At 44.2% G+C, this 22,844-nt stretch overlaps 1 protein-coding gene across 1 annotated transcript in view; it reads right to left on the bottom strand.

Moving 5' to 3' along the window:
- The window catches only part of LOC147418314 (fumarate hydratase 1, mitochondrial-like), a 35,888-nt gene extending 15,097 nt beyond the window's left edge, over positions 1-20,791 (bottom strand). The window contains exons 1-4 of the mRNA XM_086507419.1: positions 20,457-20,791; positions 3,769-3,886; positions 2,201-2,350; positions 1,973-2,083 (exon numbers count right to left, since the gene is read on the bottom strand). Coding sequence (XP_086363545.1) covers positions 1,973-2,083; positions 2,201-2,350; positions 3,769-3,886; positions 20,457-20,623 — 546 coding nt within the window. The 5' untranslated portion in view covers positions 20,624-20,791. The remainder of the gene's footprint in view (positions 1-1,972; positions 2,084-2,200; positions 2,351-3,768; positions 3,887-20,456) is intronic.
- Between the last annotated feature and the right edge of the window lie 2,053 nt (positions 20,792-22,844).

Genomic DNA, 22,844 nt, shown 5'->3' on the forward strand with positions numbered 1-22,844 from the left:
ATCTCACGTGATTTTGGGAAATTTTCTCGCTTCAACAAGAGGGTGGCATCTTGAAGCTTCTTCATCATGTCTAAAAGCTTAAAATCCTAATCCAACACCATGATGACAAGCTCGTCCCATGGCAAATCTCTGGTCCTCCATAAAGCAATTAAGGTTGAACAGAAAACACTATACTCGGGACTCAAATGCGTCATCAAACTAATAGCCATATCTTCCGACGAGATTGGCTCCCTTGCCCGAGGAATCACCAACTGCATCTTCTCAATGTGATCCTTCATGGACTATGATTGCAAAGGATCCTAATTCTGCAACTGTACCTCCAGGTGAGCTCTCTTCATAGTCATCACAGTATTCCAAAGCGTCATCTCTTGTATCTACGTAGACTTCTTCTTTTGCATGAGAACTCTCTTCAACATTCTTCTTCTTCGGTGCCATCGTCAAGACACTCCAACGTCGCAAAGCAATCCTCCGTAGACAAGTACACATGGGGCTTCAAGGCTACAAGCAACCTCCCGTCGAAAGGGATCTCCAAACTCCTCATAACTATATCTACTTTTCAGGATTGCACTTCAGCGAATCAGATAGAAGAAGAAGAATAGAAGTTTCAGCATCGTAGGGACAATCCCAAGAGACTTCAAAGATCTACCCAACAAGTCTTGAACTCCAGGCCTGTTATTCAAGAGGGAACTGGGATTACCAATCTGGATTGCCCTTTCCTTTGCTTAGAGCATTAACAGTTGGATTGCACTTTCCTTTGCATGACTAATGCATTGGCAAGGTGGTTTCAAATGCGGCAACTTATGTCACGTGCACATCTAACCCTATGTGCATGTGGACAAGCTATCTCAGGTCTAGGGTTCAGGTCAGTCTAGGAAGTGTTCTGGCACCTTTGTGAGCCTGTGAGCAGGCCGTGCATGTCCAGGCACTTAGATTAGTTGCATATCCTTTGATAGAACACAGCATAATCATTAGCATGGCATTCAGTACCCATCATCAGCATTTTACAGAGCATAGAACCCTTTTTCCCAAAATATACATTTTTCACTTATTTATTAATAAGTGACTTTTGTTGGAAAAGTAGGTAGGGCAAATTGCTAAGGAAATATAAAAGAAACCTGACAGTCACTCAGAAGCAGGAGAATCAAAGAGAGCACAGGCAAATCTTGCAGCGGGCCCTCTAGCGCTTCTTCCACAACAAGAACCCCCCGCCCCCCCCCGCCGCCCCCCCAGCAAGACCTTCCAGCGTTTTCAGCAAGCTTCATCAGCGTTTTTCAGCAAGCTTCATCCACAGCGTTTTCAGCCAGACAGAGGGAAGGGGAATAGAGGGGTAAACAAAAACAGGGACCGGGGAAAGGGACACAAGAATGGGGAAGGGGAATTAGTATGGGAAGAGCTTGCAACTTTGATGTATTTTGCCATATGTTAGTAAAAGACAGTGTAGCTACCCTAGCTGCACAGTACTTTTCTTAGAGACATGCTTGTGAGAGTTACTTGGATGAAGCTAGCAAAAACTGAAGCTTGCAATATCTCATCATTAATGTAGCCCCTGTTGCTACCTTCAAAATTTTGTACAAAAAGAAATAAGTGTTCCCTGTCACCTTCCCCACAAAGAATATGTTCCCTCCATGCAAGAAATGCGTTCCCTTATGGGGAACCTGCCCTCTTTTAGGTAAGTGCAGGGAATGCATTCTAGATGGTGTCCTCACGTTCTGGGTCCCTATTACCCTCATTTCCTGTGACAATCAAGTGGAGGTACACACCAATGCCAATGAAACCAAGAACACAATCATAATGTCCCGTACCAATTCTTTCTATTCTGCTTACCCATGTGTCCATGTCACAGTGAAAGGTCATCCTAATGTATACCTAAACCAAAATGTGGAGTTGAACAAGGAGCCCTGTTTGGTTTAACATGACCCTGTGGATAAATTAACACTGCAGGTTACACGTCACATAAGTTTAAAATTTGTACCGTTGGGAAAGTATCGTTAGAAGATTGGCTCATATTCACATGATCGTTGGGGTGAACAGCTTTATCCCCAATTCGCTTTCCGAGAATTTCAGCTGCACGATTTGCAATCACCTAAGAAAATAGAATGTCTTCAGATCTAACAAGTACTGAAATTTGATGCTTGCAACTGCTGCCAACCTGAAGAAAACTCAAAACTTTACACCAGAAAACTAAAATAACCACACCCACCTCATTTGCATTCATGTTGGATTGAGTACCACTTCCTGTCTGCCAAACAACCAGAGGGAAATGATCATTGAGCCTGCCCTCTGCAACTTCTTGAGCAGCCTCTGCTATGGCATTTGCTATTTTTGGATCAAGACCATAAGTTGCATTCACCTATGTGCAACAAAGCCACTTATAAAACTGATAAAACAATAGCCAAACTTCATCATGATTGTCAGACAATTAAAAGCCTTTTTTGAAATAACTTAGCCCCACACAATTTGTGTAGTACAGCGTTTGTAAAGGAAATGCTGCAAAGATAGTAGCCCTCCTACTCCAATATCCTCTAACACACATGCAAAGCCCAAGGTTTCTCCTAGGTGGGCTTTCGAGATTCTGGTATCTCGGATTCCATCATTCATGAGCAGGGTTCTACTTGTTGCGTGCCTTGTAGTTTACAGCAGGTGAATCTGTCACAAGTGGATGAACCAGATTTATTTTTCTTTTAATTTTTATTTTTTTGGCACAAAAAGTGGCACAAGTGGATGAACCAGATTCTGTAGAGAAGGTTATGTCTCACCCTGGTTAGAAAGAGGCTACGATGGCTGGGATGTCTTCTATTAAGGTTGATCATACGTGGGAGCATTTACCACTTGGATATTCAAAGAAGGATCTTCATGAGGACCAACCCCCTGTTTTTACAAAAAATAAAGTCATCTTGCCAGTGCACCTATATTTCCTACCACTATTTATTCGGATTCTCAGAGTAATATTCCTCTAGTACATAATGCTGTTATTCGTGGATGGACCAAGCAAAATGATGTTCATTACTACTTTGTTCAGGATTACTTTTTTACAGCTAGTCATCCCTAAACTAGGGTGTCCCTTGTTTCTAGAGCTCTAAGTCACCGATCTCGTATGTAAGGGAACCCCTGCCCCCAATTCTCATTATCCACTTCAATCAGCATTCTCTTGGGTTATTGAGTTATTGCTCTTGGGTCATTCTCTCTCACTCTTCCCCTCTCTGTCAGAATTTGTGTCCTCTATCTACTCTCCTCTCTTCATTCCTTCAGAGTCTTTGATGTGCACATTACCAATTATAACCTCGCTACCAAGAATTTATCAATGTGACATAATGTACCAAGGCCTCACGAGGAATCACCAGCTAAAGGATGGCAATCACATTCCATCTAGCCACTACAGGAACAATTTCCATCAAAGTGCCTCACACCACACCATTCCTAGAAAATGCGAGCGTCGCGAAATTTTTATTAAAAAAACTTCACTTCGCTTGAGAAAATACTATGTACTGCTCTAAATGTCAAGGGAGTGGTAGCAAAGACAAATACAAAAAGATGATTGCTCTTAAAGCAGATTCATTTGTCTATCAAAGAGTTCTTGCAAGTTTTCTAACCTGAAACCTTTCAAAGTACAAAGGCATGCATGCCTAAGGGGGCACTTGCTACAAGTACAACTTGAAAAATAGTTAGCAAAGTCGAATTGGGGTTTGAGAGTGTGTATATGAGGGCATAATAAGCGAGATAAACAGTTTCTCATATCAATAGATGAATGTATAGAAGAAAACAAAAAACCTTAGCTGCACACTTCTTCAAAATCCCAAATGCTTGCACTATCGGATCTGGCATACGCTCTCTTGCTCCTCCAATCTCAAAATTCTGTAATGACCTTTGTGTTTGCGCTCCCCAATACCTGCATAGTCATCAAAAAAGAACATAAATGAAACAATGTTATACCACCAATATAGACATGAAAAGAAGCAATTGCTTACTACTCTCCTGATTACAAAGTTTCACGATTAGAAATTTTCATAGAAATTAATGGTCTACCAAAAGGAACGCCAGAAAACTTAGCCCAACTTGGTTGTTTTGGCTTAGCACTATGTATAATGCAAGACGTATTAGTGAAGTGATCAAAAATAGAACATGAATGAAACTACCATACACCAATATAGACATGGCAAGAAGCAATTGCTTACTGCTCTCCTGATTACAGCATTATTATCACTATTAGGTGAAGAGTTCTGTGCTCCAAGTGTAGTGAAAGATTGAGAAGGAGAGGTGCTATGATTCTTACCATTTTTCGTACCGAATGAATTAGAGATGCATCCATCTTACCATCATACTAACAACTTTTCAGTAACTGGATTGTTGGAGTCGTCGCCTATACCTGGTCTTTGGGATGACTCGTGGGCCTCCTTGGTTGGGTCGCTCTTCGAGGAGAGCACGTGCAAGACCAAGTCTTACATGCGTTGATCTCGCAGCGCCTCACACTCTAGCTCCATAGCTACCCTCTTTTCTTCAGCCGCTATGCGTTGAGCTTCATGTCTCCATAGCTACCCTCCTTTCTTCAGCACCTACATGTTGAGCTTCATGTTCCCTTTCCACGGCGGTCCGTTGAGCCTCTTGTTCTATCATAGACTTTACCAAACCCTACATAGAATTCAATGCAATCTGTGGCGTAGATGGGAGCAGTGGAGGATCCAAAAATGGTCCTCCTGGTGTAAGGACTTCTTCCACTTTCATCACCTTCATGCAAAGTATTCATCCCGCTTCTAGTGATCACCATGCACTGAGTACTTGGGGTACTTGGGGTTCTGGGGTAGTTCGGATACTTGGGTACTTGGGATACTTGGGGTTCTTCGTGCTTGGGGTACTTGGGTACTTGGAGTTCTTGGTACTCGATACTGCTTGGAATCTACGTTTAAGAAAATTTTTCTCTTACGCAAGCTCAACTCCTTCCTACCGATGCACCCCTTGGCGGCCTTCTGCTCAAACCAAAGTTGCTTTTTCCCACCTCACGTCGATTGTCCTGCCGCAATGTGCAAGGTCCACTCTCAATGAGTGGAAAAGAGGAACAAGGGGAGGCTTCTTTTTTGGGTTACCTGCCACTCTTCAAAAACATAGATTAAAGAGATCAACACACCCAAGTGGTCTTATGTTACATGAAATCTCAAACAAGCAAAAAAATGTATGTGGTCCTTTTATGGCTTAATGACCCTTGAGACAGATGGGAGCGTGCTCGATGCGTGATGGACTAAGGGTGGGAGTTTCTACTAAGTCCAGGGCAAGGATGCAACAATTCTTTGACAAAATAATCTAAGAGAGGTTTTAGGGTCTTTTCTTGAGTGATGATGATATCGAACATTGCCAAAGAGCTCTAATACCGATATATAATGTGCAACGCGAAGTGATTGATGGTGAATGCTCAAGATGAGTGCTTAGTGTGTGCTCACGGTTCCTTTTACTGCTTGAGGGGGTTCATTTACCTCATGTGAGATGTGCAATAGACTAGAGAAAGAAGAGAGAATGGTATTGTGAGTGAAGGCTCTATGAGTGATAGAGAGAGAAGAAGACTAACAACAGATGGTTCCCAAACCCTATTAGAGTTTTGACATCTCAAGTGAACTGCCCAATGTGATCCCATTATTTAGTTTGGCTTTTAGGTATTTATTTGACTTATTTGTCAAAGTATTGGGTAGGGCAATTTACTGAGGTTGCTATATAAGCAACCCCTTGCCTCCATTGTATACACATTCAGTTATTCATTGCCAAGGTTGATTGGTTCAGGAGAGACTCTCTCTCTCTCTCTCTCTCTCTCTCTCTCTCTCTCTCTCTCTCTCTCTCTCTCTCTCTCTCTCTCTCTCTCTCTCTCCTTGGTCTCTACGCTTTTGCATCGTCGACTTTGACATGGTATCACAGCTTCTTGGTGTAACTCGTGCTTGAAGCCCCTTGCGTGGAGGAGCAGCCTTGAAGAAGAGAAGAGGAGTGGCGGTAGCACTTGGACCTCTCGGCAAGAAGCGTTGCAAAAACATTGGCGGACCTTCCCCATCGGCAACGTTTTGAGAGGCTCCCTTGGCGGCCCCACAGTGTTGAAGTTCCCCCCCTACTCTGGCGGCAGCGTTTTAAAACGCTGCCCCCAGCGTCCCCTATCAGAAGCTGACTCGCCCCCTTGAGTTTGTGTTTTGAGACGCCAGCGGCCCCGCCACTTAACGCCCTAACGATTGCGCCCTGCCCCCTCCCGTCTACATTTTGAAACGCACGCCGCCTGGCCACCTTGGCGCCACCTCCAACTCCCCCCTGATCGCTTGCATTTTTTTATGAAGCAACGTTCTAAAACGCTGCAATGTGAAGGCATAAGCAACGGGCGGGCAGCAAGGTGTTACAGGACCCTTGCTTTGGTGACCCGGCACCCAAGAGAGGGCCATCGGAGTCACGACAATTTTGGAGCACTTTTGGGAGCGGGATTGTGTGGAGCCTTGATTTGTTTGAGGGCTCCCACACGAACATTGTGCGGCTTGGGAGCAGTAACCGCTTGTGTGCGGTGCAGCGCAACAAAACCGAATTACTTAGGATTAGTACGATGGCCCTTGGAGTGCGAGGAGGAGTGCAAACTTCCAGTTCTTGCAACTTCAAAATGGCCTCCCCTTGCTCGAGCGCCCACGACGACAACGACCAAAAGCAACAAGTAGCTATGGATAACGGATCGTCAATCATCCAGTTAGCGGCCTATGCACTGGCACAGTTCTCAAGGAACCCGACAAATTGTTTGGCTCGATTTTGTGAAGTCAAAAGCAAATGGAGGAGTTCACTAGAGGACAACTGCAAAGGTCAGTTGGACAAGGATGGCAGTACCAGTACTCAGTTAGCTGCCTCCGAACCCACGAGGTACGATCACAGTTGTCATGAATGTGACTCGAGCTTTGTTTGGCTCGAGGGTTTGAGGCCAAAAGGCAAAAGCATGAACTCACAGGAAGACAAGGATAATGGCAAGTTGAACAGAGATTACGGTAATAAAGATTTCACAGAGATCGGCATGGCACAGGTGGCGGTAGCCACAGTGGCCTCGACGTCAGATTTCTAGTCAAATGATAGGTGTCACCCAGAGAGAGGCTTGTGAGTGGCAGAGAGGGGCAAGCAATGCTCCCTACAATTAATTTGGACCCTTGTGTTGAAGTTCAAGTTATGGGTGTTTGGACCCTGTAGGTCGGATTTCAATGCACATGCATCTGGCAGGGAACCAATCAGCCGTCTAAAACACTATGGATGGGCACGCCAATTCATTGTTATTGGTCGGATCATGGACAAGATATGTTCCAATAGTTCATTATCTTGGAGTTTTATATTTTGGACGTTATGTGTTCACAGTTCACGAATGGGGATTATTGGACGTAGTGTGGTCTACAGTTCAAAGTTTCTACAAAGGCAACCGATGCTCAAGATGGCATTACTTTCAGGTACAAAGTTGAGGAGAGCAACACCGACGTGTATCCAGTTGATGGCCACTACTGGGGTGTCCATGGTAGCTTCTTCATCGACTTGGTCTCACTATTGATGTCCACGATGAGCTATAGAGAGGGTGTTAAGAGTTTTGGCATCTCAAGTGGACTGCCCAATGTGATCCCATTATTTAGTTTGGCTTTTAGGTAATTAATTTACTTATTTGCCGAAGTATTGGGTCGGGCAATTTACTAAGGTTGCTATATAAGCAACCCCTTGCCTCCATTGTATACACATTCAGTTATTCATTGCCAATGGTTGATTGGTTCAGGAGACTCTCTCTCTCTCTCTCTCTCTCTCTCTCTCTCTCTCTCTCTCTCTCTCTCTCTCTCTCTCTCTCTCTCGTTCTCACTCCCCTTGGTCTCTACGCTTCTGCATCGTCGACTTTGACAAACCCCCCTCCAAGGGCCCCCCTCTCTATCGCTAGAGAGGTATTTTCTTTAGATTGCACAAATGCTGATACAATGGTCCTAGATGTTGAGATGCTGATGGGATATTGCTACGTTCCTTCCATCATCATCAGAAGGTTTTGTTTCAGCATTCTCTAAGACAAACCAAAGTTTGCCTTCCATCATATGATATCCTATTGCTGCATTATCAATGTTCTTGTCTAGTAGAGGCTTTGATCTTCTTGTTTCGGCGAATATAGCCCAAGGTCCTCGCATAGTAAAGCCGGTAGGAAAAGCGACCCAATACTTCACTATAGTCCTTCATTGTCTCCTTAGGGTACGTAGCCAGTTTGTTCCGGGCATTGTATATCAAGCTCAAATATGTAGGTGGATAATATTATAAGTCTTGCCAGGTCTTAGGTGCATCTAGCACAATCAAGGCACTCCACCGATGTAAAGCATTCCCTCTAATCCAGCAACTCTCACAAACTTGTAATGTTCCATATAATTGCCATTCCCAAAGACTACATCGAAGTTCTGAAGAAATTGTAAAGGCTTGATTCCGGTCCTTGAGCCCCAAAAAGATATCCAACTTGACCCCGGTGCTTAAAGAATTAGGACCAGTACACACAGATGGGTGATAGTAAAGATCCAATTTGCGTTACATGAGAGGATATCTCCACAAAAGTGATTGAATTGGTCACACAAATTCCTAGCAACGACAATAGCCTAGGAATCTCGATGAAGGAGTTTCATTAGCCATGGCACATGGTGCGGAAAACTTCTACCATAAGTTTATAACATTGGGTTGAATAGGAGCAGACAATGAAAGACAAATGTTTGGGTCCAGTGTCACAAAGTGATGACGTGTCTGCCCGAGAGCATGCGCGAAACCCTAACCCTGACTGCTGCTGAAAACCCTAATTCTGGAAACCCTAACCCTAAAACCTGCAAACCCTAAAATCTGCCAGAAACCCTAAAAACAGCAAAAACCCTAACCCTAACCCTAACCCTTAAAGGGCAGCAGACTGAATCTCGGAAAAAGCGCTGACATGATGACGTGGCACCATATGGAACTTTCCGGATTTTGCGCTGGGAAAAGCATCTTTTTGCTCTACGCAAATTGAGATAGAAAGAGAGAGAATCCCTTGCTTTATTTTAAAAACTCAAGAGAGTTTGAGAGAGGAGAGAGCCTTTGCTTTTATTTAGGCTTTTGATTTGAAGCTTTTCGGGGCTTTGCTTTTGGCATCCCTTGTAAACATTAAATAAGTGGTTTGGGCTCCCACTCTGCAGAGCATCTGGACGCAGAGTCTGAGAGTGAGACCCGTTCCACTCTTGTACTTTGAACACTGATTAATACATAAAGAAATACCGAAAGGGGCGCCAGTCTTTGGGGCCAATATCTCTAGGCACAAAACTCCACCGGGCCAGTGCAAATCTATTGTGAACTGTGAACTGTTTTGAAGTGGTTATTTGGTGCAGTTGTGATTGATTCTTGACCTGGAGTGTCCAAGTCCTTTACAGTGGTATCAGAGCACCGCCGATTTCTCTTCTACGGGAAATCCGATCCCCAAATTTTTTTCCGCAGCACCTATAGCTTCACGTAAGGATCAGTCGACTCCCTCTGCATCCGGAGATGCGGGCAAGGATCACAACGAAGATTCCGGCAGAGTATATGGCCCACCTCGACCTACTCAGGCGGAGCAACGAGAGATGAAGCGTCGTCAATTGATCGGCGATGCAACAAAGATGATGCTCAGTTTTGCAAAGGACCCAAAATTGGCAAATATATGAGCGAGACTTCTTTTCAGGAAGTGCACGAGCAGTGGCAGAAAACCACACCACCACCCCCGAAACCCGCTCTCACGAAACCTTCTGCTCACAAGCAATATTCAGAGAAGGAATTAGAAGAGGTGGTTGATGTACGAATTGCTCAGCTTTTTGACGCGCAGAACAAAGCCAATGTAACAAACTGCTGACGTGTCAAAGCCTAAAGAATGGAGCCAACAGATGTGGCCGAGGGGCCTAAACTGTCACAAAGTGATGACGTGGTTTCCCAAGAGCAAAAACCCTAACCCTAATTTCTGCCAAAAGCCCTAACTGCTGAAACCCTAATTCTGGAAACCCTAACCCTAAAACTGCAGAAACCCTAACCCTAACCCTAAGGGTAGCAGGGAGATTTCTGAAAATTGCACTAGCTAATGACGTGGCAGGCTATACAGATTTCCGTGATTTACGTTGGCAGCTTTTTGGCTTTGCTTTTGGACCAAATGCTTTTAAGCTTGAAGGCTTTTCACTGTAATTGCTTTTTAGGCCAAGGGCCTTTAAATATGAGGTTAGGGCTCATTCTCTGGCATGCTTCCAGGAGAAGGTGCAGGAGAAGGTGCAGAGTCTGGAGTACCGGCTTGTACTGTGTTGATGCAATATAAAGAAATACCGAAAGGGACGCCAAGGTTTGGGGCCAATACTTTCTGGGGTGGAATTATGCCACTCCGTGTCGCGTGTCGTCTCTCTCTTTCAGTTGTTATTTGAAGTGCTTAAAGTTGTTCAGTCTATTCTTTTCTATTGGCACGTGGTGCCCGCCTTGTGACAGTGGTATCAGAGCATCAGGCATGTGCTTTTTTGAAAACATACCAATCCTACAAAAGAGGAGACAGAACTATTGGAATGTTATTTGAGGTATATCTTCGGCCTCTAACCTGGACGCGCATCGGGCGCGCTCCCATCTTCACCGCTCATGTCTTACAGGGCATAAGCCAATTAATATCACTTGCAAGAGAAGGATCTAGATTTGTTTCAAGTCACTGTTTTTCTCAGAAGCAGTGTCATGCAGATGTTGATGTCTCTACAGCTACCAAGCAGCATACTCCAAGTACTTGGCAAGCTTTCAAGGAAAAAAAAATTGCCCAAAGTTATATGGTTTCTGACATCTTCCTTCGGAGTGCAACTTCTGGCAGAGTGGGGTATCCTGAAATGCTTGCCATGGAAACCCTAGCAGATTATAACTTGAAATTTCTCGACATCTCTCAGTAGATGCCTCTTCACGATCAGATGACCTTGGAGGTCCAGTGCGATTGCTATCTTGGGACTACCATCGCCACCAACGAAAACACTCTCTGTCCAAGAGCTGATGGACCATGTTGTGCTCCGCTACGACCTCATGGAAGGAACCTAACCCTAATTTTTGGTGCAGGTTTCAGGATGGAAAGTCAGTCGACTTTACGAGCTCGACAAATGTTGAGATTGCTTTTTTCAAGTTTGAAATCTGTTTGAGAACTTGTTTGGTGATCCTGTTTGAAATTTGTTTGAAATGGATGGTATCTGTTTTGAACCTGTCTTGGTGCCGATTTGAAATGTTTGACTCTTGTTTCAATACTGGTTTCAATGATTGGTGATTTTACTCCCGGTTAGAGAAGTGAGAAATATTGTTTTGGTATTGTTTGACCTCGAAATGACGCAGGCCGCTGCCCAGGGAGCGTTCCGTTGCATGTTTGAAAACCTCGGAACGACGTAGGCCGATGCCTGGGGAGCGTCCGTTGTATGTTTGAAAACCTCGGAACGACACAGGCCGATGCCTAGGGAGAGTTCCGTTGTATGCTAGAAAATCTCCGAACGACGCAGGCCGATGCCTAGGGAGCGTTTGGTTGTATGCTTGAACATCCGAGCGACCCAAGCTGCGGTCTGGGGAGCGTTTGGTTGTACAGTCCTCTGAGCTCATGGCCCGGACCTTTTTAGTTATTTGCGGAGGGAGCGACGAGGTAGTCGTTGAGTAGCTTCATACCGCAGACCGTTTGTCTCGGGGGAGTGCTCAACGGTGCTGTTTGTTGTGTCTTGTAACATGCATATGTAAGCATTTGTGTTGCATTGTGATGTGCCAATTACTCAATATTCCTAATTGGATGAGATTGCCTGGGTATGTAATTTTAGTGCATCAAGACACCCGTGGAAGATCAATACGGTCTGGGTGTGATGGTTAATTTTACTACGCCGGAATATCAAGAGTTCCGATCTGGACGAAAGGAGAAGCTAACTCCTTGATCAAAACAGCCGAGAGGAGAAGCTAACTCCTTGATCAAAAGAGCAGAAAGGAGAAGCTAACTCCTTAATAAAAAGAGCAAACTGATTGTCCCTCGGAATGTCCCTCAGAAATTTTTGAGCTAACTTGAGTTGTTTTGCAGATATGTTGTAATCGCGGACGATTACTCTCTTTCAAGAAGGGGAGATGTAACAAACTGCTGACGTGTCAAAGCCTAAAGAATGGAGCCAACTTACAGATGTGGCCGAGGGGCCTAAACTGTCACAAAGTGATGACGTGGTTGCTCGAGAGCAGAAACCCTAACCCTAATTTCTGCCAAAAACCCTAACTGCTGAAACCCTAATTCTGGAAACCCTAACCCTAAAACCTGCAAACCCTAATTCTGGAAACCCAAACCCTAAAACTGCAGAAACCCTAACCCTAACCCTAAGGGCAGCAAGGAGATTTCCGAAAATTGCGCTAGCTGATGACGTGGCAGGCTATACAGATTTCCGTGATTTACGCTGGCAGCTTTTTGGCTTTGCTTTTGGACCAAATGCTTTTAAGCTTGAAGGCTTTTCACTGTAATTGCTTTTTAGGCCAAGGGCCTTTAAATATGAGGTTAGGGCTCATTCTTTGGCATGCTTCCAGGAGAAGGTGCAGAGTCTGGAGTACCGGCTTGTACTGTGTTGATGCAATATAAAGAAATACCGAAAGGTGCACCAAGGTTTGGGGCCAATACTTTCTGGGGTGGAATTCCGCCACTCCATGTCGCGTGTCGTCTCTCTCTTTCAATTGTTATTTGAAGTGCTTAAAGTTGTTCAGTCTATTCTTTTCTATTGGCACGTGGTGCCCGCCTTGTGACAGCCAAAAAGCATGGCAAAGAGAAGAAGAAAGGCACTGACTTCCCGGGTTCTTTGGGTCGTCAGTCGACATTTGATAAGGCAAAGAAACAAAAGAAGCGTGTTCGATTTGAAGGAGTACCCAGTTCTTCTTCTTCTGACAGTTCTTCTAGCTCTTCAGATTCAAGCGAAGAAGACAGAAAAGGCAAAAAGCGAAGCAAGAAACAACGCTTCGGAAAGGGCAAGAAAAAGGCAAAGAAGTCTAAATCTCGCCCAGTTGAGTGACAGTTCTACAGAGGACTCGTCTACAGACATTTTAGACTCTAATGACGGCGACTTTTATGCGAACAAGAAGAATTTTTATAAAGCCAACCAGTACGACTTTCTGGAAGATAAAAGCAAGAAAGTTCGAGAGTTTAAGGAAGGTGGACAGTCGATCAAATTTGACACTTTTTCAGGATATAAAGATGCTTCGAAGGCTTTTTCTATACAGCAGTTTGACATCGCTTTCGCGGGAGGACGCTACTAAGAGCACTCCAAGATTCGGAGAGCTGCCTCTTATTTTAAGGGGAATGCTTGAACTTGGTGGTCCGCACTTCTTTTAAACAAGACTGCGCCAGTTAAATGGCTGAAATTTAAGAAGCTTTTTATTTCTTCTTGGCTGATGCAAGAGTATGAATGCGATATACGAGCTGCTTGGAACCACCTTCGGATGACCAAGAGAGATATAGTGGATGCTTACTGTGAGAGATTCTGGAGCTCTTTTCTACCCGCCTCTTCATTCAAGAAGATCTCGTTCAAAGAACACATTGAGCGGTTCACCTTGGGTCTACCCATATAGATCCGAGATCACTACTTGGAACAGAAATCAGCTTCTATTCAGGAGTTGATGAGTCATGCGAAACGGGGCTTTGCCATTCACTCTGGCAGTCTGACCTACCCCACCGATCAGGTCATGACACAATGAGCCGAACAGACTTCAGCGAATGAAAGTAGAACAGAAAGAGCAATTCAGAAAAGAAGGATGCACGACCCAAGCTTACTCCTCAGGAGAGACCTCGCTTCATCAAGGAGGGGAAGTGCTTTGGATGCGGGGAACATGGACATATCTCCGCGAAGTGCCCTAAAAAGGCACAGAAAGAACACAATGACAAGGACGACAACAGGCCTGAGAGTTCGAGAGCAGCTGAGGAACGTGGAAGAAAAGGCAAGATGAAAACAGGACTGGTTCCAGATTGTGTGGGTACCGATCCCAACACCATGGACGAGAGTACAGAACTTTGCAGAGCTTGGGGCAAAGTGAAAGATCAAGAGGCCCTGATCTTCTTTGATGGAGGAGCCAAGGCCAACTTCATTTCACCGGAATTGGCGGCGCGGCTCGAGATCACATGGGACCACTTGCAGAGGCTGTTCTAGTGACACCCGGCAGGGACGTAGCCATTACACCTGTCATTGGCAAACTTCGGTTGCTTTGTCAGGGGTATTTGGGGCATGAGGACTTTTTCATAATGCCTTTGGAAGGTTGTGATGTTCTCTTAGGGATTCCCTGGTACCACAAGAACAACGCCGTGGTCAATTATCGGGCGAGGAAAGCGACATTGACTACAGAGAAGGGCAGAACTCCATTTCTAAATTAATGAAATCCAGTCTGTTTGTTTACTCGACCTTCATGAAAGAACTGACTCATAAGGATAGGACAAATATGTCTAAACTTGATAAAGAACGCCAAGATTTTCCCCACTCTCACGCCAATTGCTTCTCAGAGGGCCTACCAGGCGAGTTACCACCTTCTCGTCCTGAAGATCATACCATTGATCTGATACCTGGAAGCACACCACCGAACCGGCCACCTTACCGTATGAGCCGAGCACAGCATGAAGAGATTATGAACCAAGTGAACGACCTCTTGGAAAAGGGTCTTGTCCAGCCTAGTACTTCACCGTATTGCTCTCCAGTGTTGTTGGTTTTGAAGAAAGACGGATCTTGGAGAATGTGCATCGATTATAGAGCTCTCAACAAAATCACCATCAAGAACAGATTTCCGATTCTAGGATCGATGATATACTCGACAGATTACAGGGATCCTCGTGCTTTAGCAGGATTGATTTGAAGAGTGGATATCATCAGATCAGAATCGCGCCGGGAGACGTCTACAAGACAGCTTTTCGTACAACTTTTGGGTTATTTGAGGTTTTGGTGATGCCTTTTGGCTTAACCAATGCTCCTGCGACATTTAACCGGATGATGGACAGGATGTTTCGAGAGTACAAGCTATTTGTTGGCACTTTCTTTGACGATATCATTGTTTTCTCCAAGAATGAGGCAGAACACAGAGATCATCTGCTTCAGGTCTTTCAAGCATTACGAGATCACAAGTTAATGATTAATGCAAAGAAAGGTGAATTTTTCCTACCAGAGATACACTTTTTGGGACACATTGTCTCAGCAGCAGGAGTGCAAATGGATCCGGCCAAGATAGAGACTATCCGTGATTGGCCCGATTTGAAGAATGTCCATGAAGTTAGAAGCTTCTTGGGACTGTGTTCGTACTACAGGCAGTTCATTCGAAAGTTTCCAAAGGTTGCTTCCCCTTTGCATATCTTGACACAGAAAGGAGTCCCTTTCTCATGGGGACCCACAGAGGTGACTGCCTTTCAGACATTGAAAGAGAAATTGACTACGGGACCAGTTTTGACTTTGCCGGACTTGCAGAAGTCATTTGAAGTATATTGTGATGCTTGTGGTCGTAGTCTAGGTGCGGTCTTAATGCAAGAAGGCCATGTCATTGCTTACGAGAGCCGATTGTTCTCAAGGCTGGAAATGACAGCACAAATTTATAAGAAAGAGCTTTTGGTGGTTATCCATGCTCTTACTCAGTGGCGGCATTACCTACTCGGAGCGGATTTTACTGTCTTTACAGACCATCAGAGTTTGCGCTACTTCTTGTCACAGAAGTAGCTTTCGGAAAAGCAAATGCGGTGGGTGAGCATCTTGTCACAGTTTCACTTCCAGATTGTCCATGTGCAGGGACAGAAGAATGTGGTGGCAGATGCTTTGTCTCGAAAGCCGTTGGTTCTGGCTATTTCCGCGATACATCATAAGAGCTTCGAGGATATAGTCGACCAATATGCCACAGATACAGATTTTACAGACGTTTTTACACGGATACGGGATGGGGAGACAGTAGCGGGATATTCCATTCGGATAGCTACTTAATGAGAAAAACCATGTTGTGCGTTACACAGCCGTTGAGGAAAAAGGTTATGACTGAATGCCACTGTCCACCTTTTACGGGTCACCGCGGCATTGCTACCACCATGAAAGGGGTAGAGAGATACTTCTTTTGGCCGAGACTCAAAAAGGATGTGGAAGAGTTAATGCGCAATTGCTTAGTATGCCAAAAGGTCAAGTTTGACATGCATAAAGCCCAGGGATTGTTACAGCCTTTGCCCATACCCACCCGCCCCTAGGAAAGTATTGCAATGGATTTCATTTTTTATCTCCCGAGAACACAAAGTGGTCACGATGGTATCTGCACTGTTATTGACAGATTTAGCAAGCAGGCTCATTTCATTCCAGTGAAGAAAACAGTCAAGCCGGATCACTTAGCGAGACTGTTTGTGGCCCAGATCTTCAGATTACATGGCATGCCTCAGACGATTGTCTCCGACAGGGACCCCAGATTTACGAGTTTGTTCTGGAAGGCAATTTGGGAGAACATTGGTACGCGGTTGCAGTTCTCGTCATCGTCCTACCCGCAGATTGCCAATTCAGTGGTTTTAGATTTATTGAAGTCTTATATATCGGATTAGAAGACTCAATGGGAAAAGTACCTACCTTTGGTGGAATTTGTCTACAATAACACGATACACTCTTCGACGGGGAAGGCGCCATTTGAGATTGTTGAAGGTGCTGCGAAGGTTTCACCCTTCCTAAGCACGAAAGATAAGAATTTTGAAGCGGATGAATATACACAAGACTTAGATACGGCTTTTGACAAGGTTCGCGAGACTTTGCAGAAATCTCAAGAACGACAGAAAAAGGCAGCGGATCGCCATCGTCGCGACTTGAAATTGAAGGAGGATGATTGGGTGCTCTTACGTTTTGAGAAGGCACGCCTGAGAAAGAAAAAGGGAAAGGAGAGGCTTTTTCCAAAGCTTAGTATGCGATACTACGGACCTTTCCAGATCTTTGAAAAGATAAATGATGTCTCCTTCCAACTGAAACTGCCTGATACTTGGAGGATTCACAATGCATTTCATGTGAGTCTCTTGAAACCTTTTAAAGGTGATGTGTCTGATGATGGGGAGCCTGATGAGCAACCCGAAGTGGAAGAAAACGAGGAGATCCTTGTTCCTGAACAGATTTTGGCACATAAGGATACGAAGAATAAAGGTAAAGTCCAAAGGCGGTTCTTGGTTAAGTTCAATAACTATCCTGCATTGGATGCGAAGTGGATGGAGGAGGAGAACCTAGCAGATACTCCTCAGATTGTGAAACTTTACCTCGAGGCTTTTGGTTTAGCATAGTCTACTCCAAATGGAACCCAGAATTCAGCTTGGCCGGAGATCTGGTGCAATGGGATGCACAAGAGGGGAATCACTCCGCTCCTTTGTCCACAGATGCCTTGATTTAGATACTAGAGTCACTGATGTCTCTTCGAGCTTCAGGGATACTGAAAGCTCACAATATTTTGTTGTATGACTTTATGAAATGGAATTCTTGATTATGATACTGATTTATTCTTGACTTCTTTTAAGTGCAGGAACTAATAGACGAAATGACTGCAGCATTTTGGTCTGATTGATCTCGTATAGACATGGTTGCAATAGGGGTTAGTCAATCGGACATCCATGAGGTCCTGATTGGATTTAGATGCGATTGCTAGCTACATTGCCGATAAATCATGGTCTAAAATCTGAATGAATGTTAAATGTCATGTGATCTCTAGTGATGTCCTGTGATGTCATGTGATGCGACTGTCGATTGGTACATGTGCTAGATGTGTGTTCCTAGTACATAGGTACTAACAGTCAGCGTCTGCTAAGACGGTTTATGGCCTCTGTCTATTTTGCAGGCGTAATCGAGGGCGATTACAATGCTTTCAAGAGGAGGGTATGTCACAAAGTGATGACGTGTGTGCCCGAGAGCATGCGGGAAACCCTAACCTTGACTGTTGCTGAAAACCCTAATTTTGGAAACCCTAACCGTAAAACCTGCAAACCCTAAAATCTGTCAAAAACCCTAAAAACAGCGAAAACCCTAACCCTAACCCTAAAAGGGCAGCAGGCTGAATCCCGGAAAAAGCGTTGACATGATGACGTGGCACCCTACGGAACTTTCTGGATGTTGCGCTAAGAAAAGCATCTTTTTGCTCTACGCAAATTGAGATAGAAAGAGAGAGAATCCCTTGCTTTATTTTAAAAACTCAAGAGAGTTTGAGAGAGGAGAGAACCTTTGCTTTCATTTAGGCTTTTGATTTGAAGCTTTTCGGGGCTCTGCTTTTGGCATCCCTTGTAAACATTAAATAAGTGGTTTGGGCTCCCACTCTGCAGAGCATCTGGATGCAGAGTCTGAGAGTGAGACCCGATCCACTCTTGTACTTTGAACACTGATTAATACATAAAGAAATACCGAAAGGGGCCCCAGTCTTTGGGGCCAATATCTCTAGGCACGGAACTCCGCCGAGCCAATGCAAATCTATTGTGAACTGTGAACTGTTTTGAAGTGATTATTTGGTGCTGTTGTGATTAATTCTTGACTTGGAGTGTCCAAGTCTGTTACATCCAGCATGGCATATAATGGAATCTGGAAAGTCAAAGAGACAAAGGAGATAGGTGGAACTTGCGCTAGGAAAATGAAAGGAACAATCTATTGTCATTGTGGAGTACAAGATAACTCAATATACCTTCATAAGTTCAGAATAGTCTGAACTCACGAATTACAAGAGGGAATAAAGCACTCATAAAACTATAAAAGCAAGGGACACAAGAAAAGAAAAGAAAAACAAAAACAAACAAACAAACAAAATCACTTAGTTTGCTACGAAACAAAACTAGATAAAACAAAACATTATTAACTTAAAAATGTTAAAGGCATGTGTAAAATAAGTAGATGCAACTTACTTGGCTTAAAACAAGTACTCAACTTTAAGCAAAAAAGAATAAGACATCTTAAAAACTTAAACCTAGAAATCCAACTTCACACGACAACTTCTAAAGGAACACATTCTTAAGTCCTCAAGTAAGCTAAATACGAAATCGAAAAATGAATACTACTACAAACCTATGAAGAGCAAAGAATACAAACAGACCAAATATTCTTGAGCCATAGAATTCGAAGTAGAATATTCTATGTTTTGGTGGTTCTAATTAACGGTTAACTTCGGGTGTTGTAAAGTTTGACCCTAGCTCTAGAGTCTATATTGTTAAAATAATCGCTTCCTGAAAGAAAGAGAGAAGTGATCAGCTCTAATACTAATGTGACCGGCTAGCACTACGTTTGCAAGTGGCACTAAGGGGCTTTGCGCCAAACAAACTTGAGGCACCATTTTAAACTCCGAAACACTAATCCAAAACAATACCGCAAGAGAGACGTGAGAGGCAGCGGACCTCTCACAGATAATTGGCCCCTACAGTAGACACCCTAGCGGTATTTCTTTATTGTATTAATCGAGCAAAGTAGAACTGCTCTCTACTTGGAGAGACTACTCTCAAAATCTGGACTACAACTATGCTAGCACTATGGCCCTTCTTGTATAGCTCTTGTTGCTAAAAGCAAAAGTTCCAAAAGAAATGTTAAAAGCGTCTTATACATAAAAGCAACTTGTGAAAATGGCCCATACAAGCATCTATGTAAAAAATCCCTCCTCATCAACAGCCAAAGCTCGTGCAGTTTCCGCCACCACGTCAACAGGCGGCATCCGTACAATTGTGTCACGTCAACAGACAGCATCCATACAATCTCTTATGTCAGCACTCTCTCCTGTCATCTATTCATGGACTACAACGCCTACAGTTCCCCACATAGGTGAAGGCATAGCAAAGACCACTATGGTAGTGGAGTGGCGGGGCTAGAGAGGGTTGATTGGAACCCCATCACAATGTCAAATGGTCGCCTCTTCTCTCTATCTCCTTTCAATTTCAGGACCCTCTCAATATTTTATACAAGGGCACTCCAAGAAGAAGGAACCAAATAAAGGAATGTAAACGAGTTCTTTCCCAAATTTTTCATTTACTAAACTGTTCACCAATACAATGAATCTAGTTCAAAATTCAACTATAATTTTGAAGATAATCTTCAGGTCATTCCTTCAGCTTCACATCCAATAAAAAATCATAAGAGAAGGTACCGTCTTCTTCCTAAGCTTATCCTTCAACTATAAACCATTCATAGTTCTAGCTTTCGAAAATTTCAATTGACTTGTTCTCAAAGTCATCTTGAGCATTTCTCTACTTGATACATCCTTTCAAGCAATAAGACTGACCTGTTTGGCACGCTTTCTCCCCAAGTCTTTTGTATTACTGAAAGCGTACTAGCTCGCATGCAGAATGAAACTTGTGTGTGACACAAACATTCTTACGTTAAAATGCACTCAAACTCCCCCTTATGATGATGACTCGCATGTGAATTGTATTCGACCTAAAGTACTTCTATGCCCACCTGATTACATTGTTGTCGCTTGTACACAAATGCAACAACAGACGATACAGACAAAGCAGATGCCCAAGCACTTACTTATCTGCAGGAACTTTGATGGGTCCGAATGTGTCCTTCTCTTCTCGGAACTCTGAGAGCAGTGATATGGACCTAGAGAGACGAGGAGTGATCAAAGCAGCATGGAGGCTCCTGGCAAAGAGGAGCGCGCGACGCTGCTTCAGGAGCCGGCAGGTGGCCATAGCCATGGCGTGCTCGGTGCTGAAGATCCGAAACTAGCGAGGCCTCTTGCAGATGTTTACTCAAAGCCTACGAACATGAGTGACGGAAGCTGCCTGACCTGGATAGGAGATTCCTCCCAGCAGTGGAAAAAGCAATATGTCTGGTAGGATTCTTAACCGCCGGCGTCCTGCCAAAAAAGGTGAGACTCGAGAGTGTAGCCTATAGGGTAGCGCGGTCGTGCGAGCAGTGCTTTTAGAGCCGGGTCTCACCACTACGAAAATCTATATCTATATCTTTACTCTTTATCTTTACTATCTATAATGGGGGAAGGGATTCCGACCCCTCCCCCAAACACGTGGCAGAAGGAGCTTCCTCCGGCAAGTGAGCTCTGCAACCCGGCGACAACGTGAGAGAGAGAGAGAGAGAGAAGACCAACTGCCCAGCAAAGCTACAAAAGCACGATGCAGGAGGGCCAGTGCTGCCAGGGCGACTAGAACGAGGTGACCGTCTTCAGCACAATGATAGTTGAGGGTCTGATCTCTCTGTTGTTGTTTGGCATGTGCAATGCACCAGGGGCTGTGTGTGTGTGTGGACATGGGATGGAACTGATGAGCCTTGTAGTGCACTCGATGACCCAAGCAACACAGGAGAGAGAGAGAGAGATGCCAACGTGTCCTTCCACCCAACAGGTGCATGTTCTTTTGCCCGCCCCTATATCATCTTCCTCGCTAGATAGTTTGTTGCTTGTTCACCCCATACAGAGAAGGTCACCCCCTCTCTCCCTGTAGCACCATGGTGGAGCTCAACAACCCCACCTACAAGACCCCTCACTTTCTTCACAACTCCAATGCGGACCTCTTGTTTGGTCGCAGGGGATTTGCTGTGCGCCATGTGTGAGTCCCTAAGGATGCAAACACACAACATGTGTGTTGGGAAGCTCACGGACGCAAGCAGGTGTGTCGCTCACCTCTGTGTAGCTGTTGATGCAAGAAACTCACGCCGCCGTGAAGAGGAAGCTCATCGCCTTTGCTCAACCGCCTCGCCATTGCCGTATCTTGCTCTCTCTCTCTCTCTCTCTCTCTCTCTCTCTCTCTCTCTCTCTCACACACACACACACACACACACACACACACACACACACACACACAGCAAGAGATTGCACATGAGGGGAAAGAAAGAGAGCAAGCAAAACTACACATTCGAGAATGAGCAAAATTTAGGGTTATTAACCACTTATGTGAGTCTTCCCATTCATATATGGACACCCACACTTGGCCGACAGTCAATATGCTCTCTCTCTCTCTCTCTCTCTCTCTCTCTCTCCCCCCTAAATGTGGCGTGCACCTATTATCAACGATCATCCATGAATACACCTGTGGAGCCGACAATCCCGGCCCATAACTCAATACAAATAACAATAACAAGAATGAACAAAAGTAACATGCCCCCCTTCCTAATGTAAATTTTGTCCTCGGAATTTAGGGAGGTATATTTGAAAAGTAGAAAATTGGTGGGTCCACTCGTATGGGTTTTGTAGTAGTTAAACATCTTGATGAGAGTAGTGGCCCATGGATGTGCTCTCAATCAAGAAGTTTAATTCTACAAGATGTTGCACTTGTCCTCTGCAAGAGCTCGACTCTTTAGCTTCACTCGAACACTGCAAAATCAACCAAAAATGGCACAATAACTGCATTCTCATAAGAACATGGATAATTATAAACCATATGCAGTGAATAAGCACACAAAATGATTGCAATAAAATATTAAGCAATTTGTTGAGCAGTAAATATTAAATGCAATATAATTAAACTCATAAGCACATGTAAAGGTCAACGAATCAAAAAGTTTAGGGTCGCTAATTTAAACGTCAATAGACACTAAAGATCAACTATTAATGCCATGGGCAAGCTTCTCAATTCTCTATAGTCGATTAAGGCGTTTGATCGCGAAAACGGAGTGTTTCATGTCACACACTGACTAGAGGCTATACCTAAAAGACTGTCTAGTTAAGGTACGATAAAAGAAATCACACATGAAATCATCGCCTGAATTATTCCCTTTGTTTGACCCCAAAGTGTTTATAATATTTACTTTGTTGCCATGTAGAGCCTTAATTGATCTTCTGGACTCTTTTTGTTTTCTTTTTTCTTTCTTCTTCTTCTTCTCTTTTAAGTGGCTTTTTCTTTCATTGTATTTTAACTATGTAAATCGGGGGGGGGGGTCATTTTAACATTGTCACCCTCCCCA

This window comes from Adiantum capillus-veneris, chromosome 30 (assembly GCF_014529385.1).
Source record: "Adiantum capillus-veneris isolate H3 chromosome 30, ASM1452938v2, whole genome shotgun sequence".
Classification (NCBI taxonomy): domain Eukaryota; kingdom Viridiplantae; phylum Streptophyta; class Polypodiopsida; order Polypodiales; family Pteridaceae; genus Adiantum; species Adiantum capillus-veneris.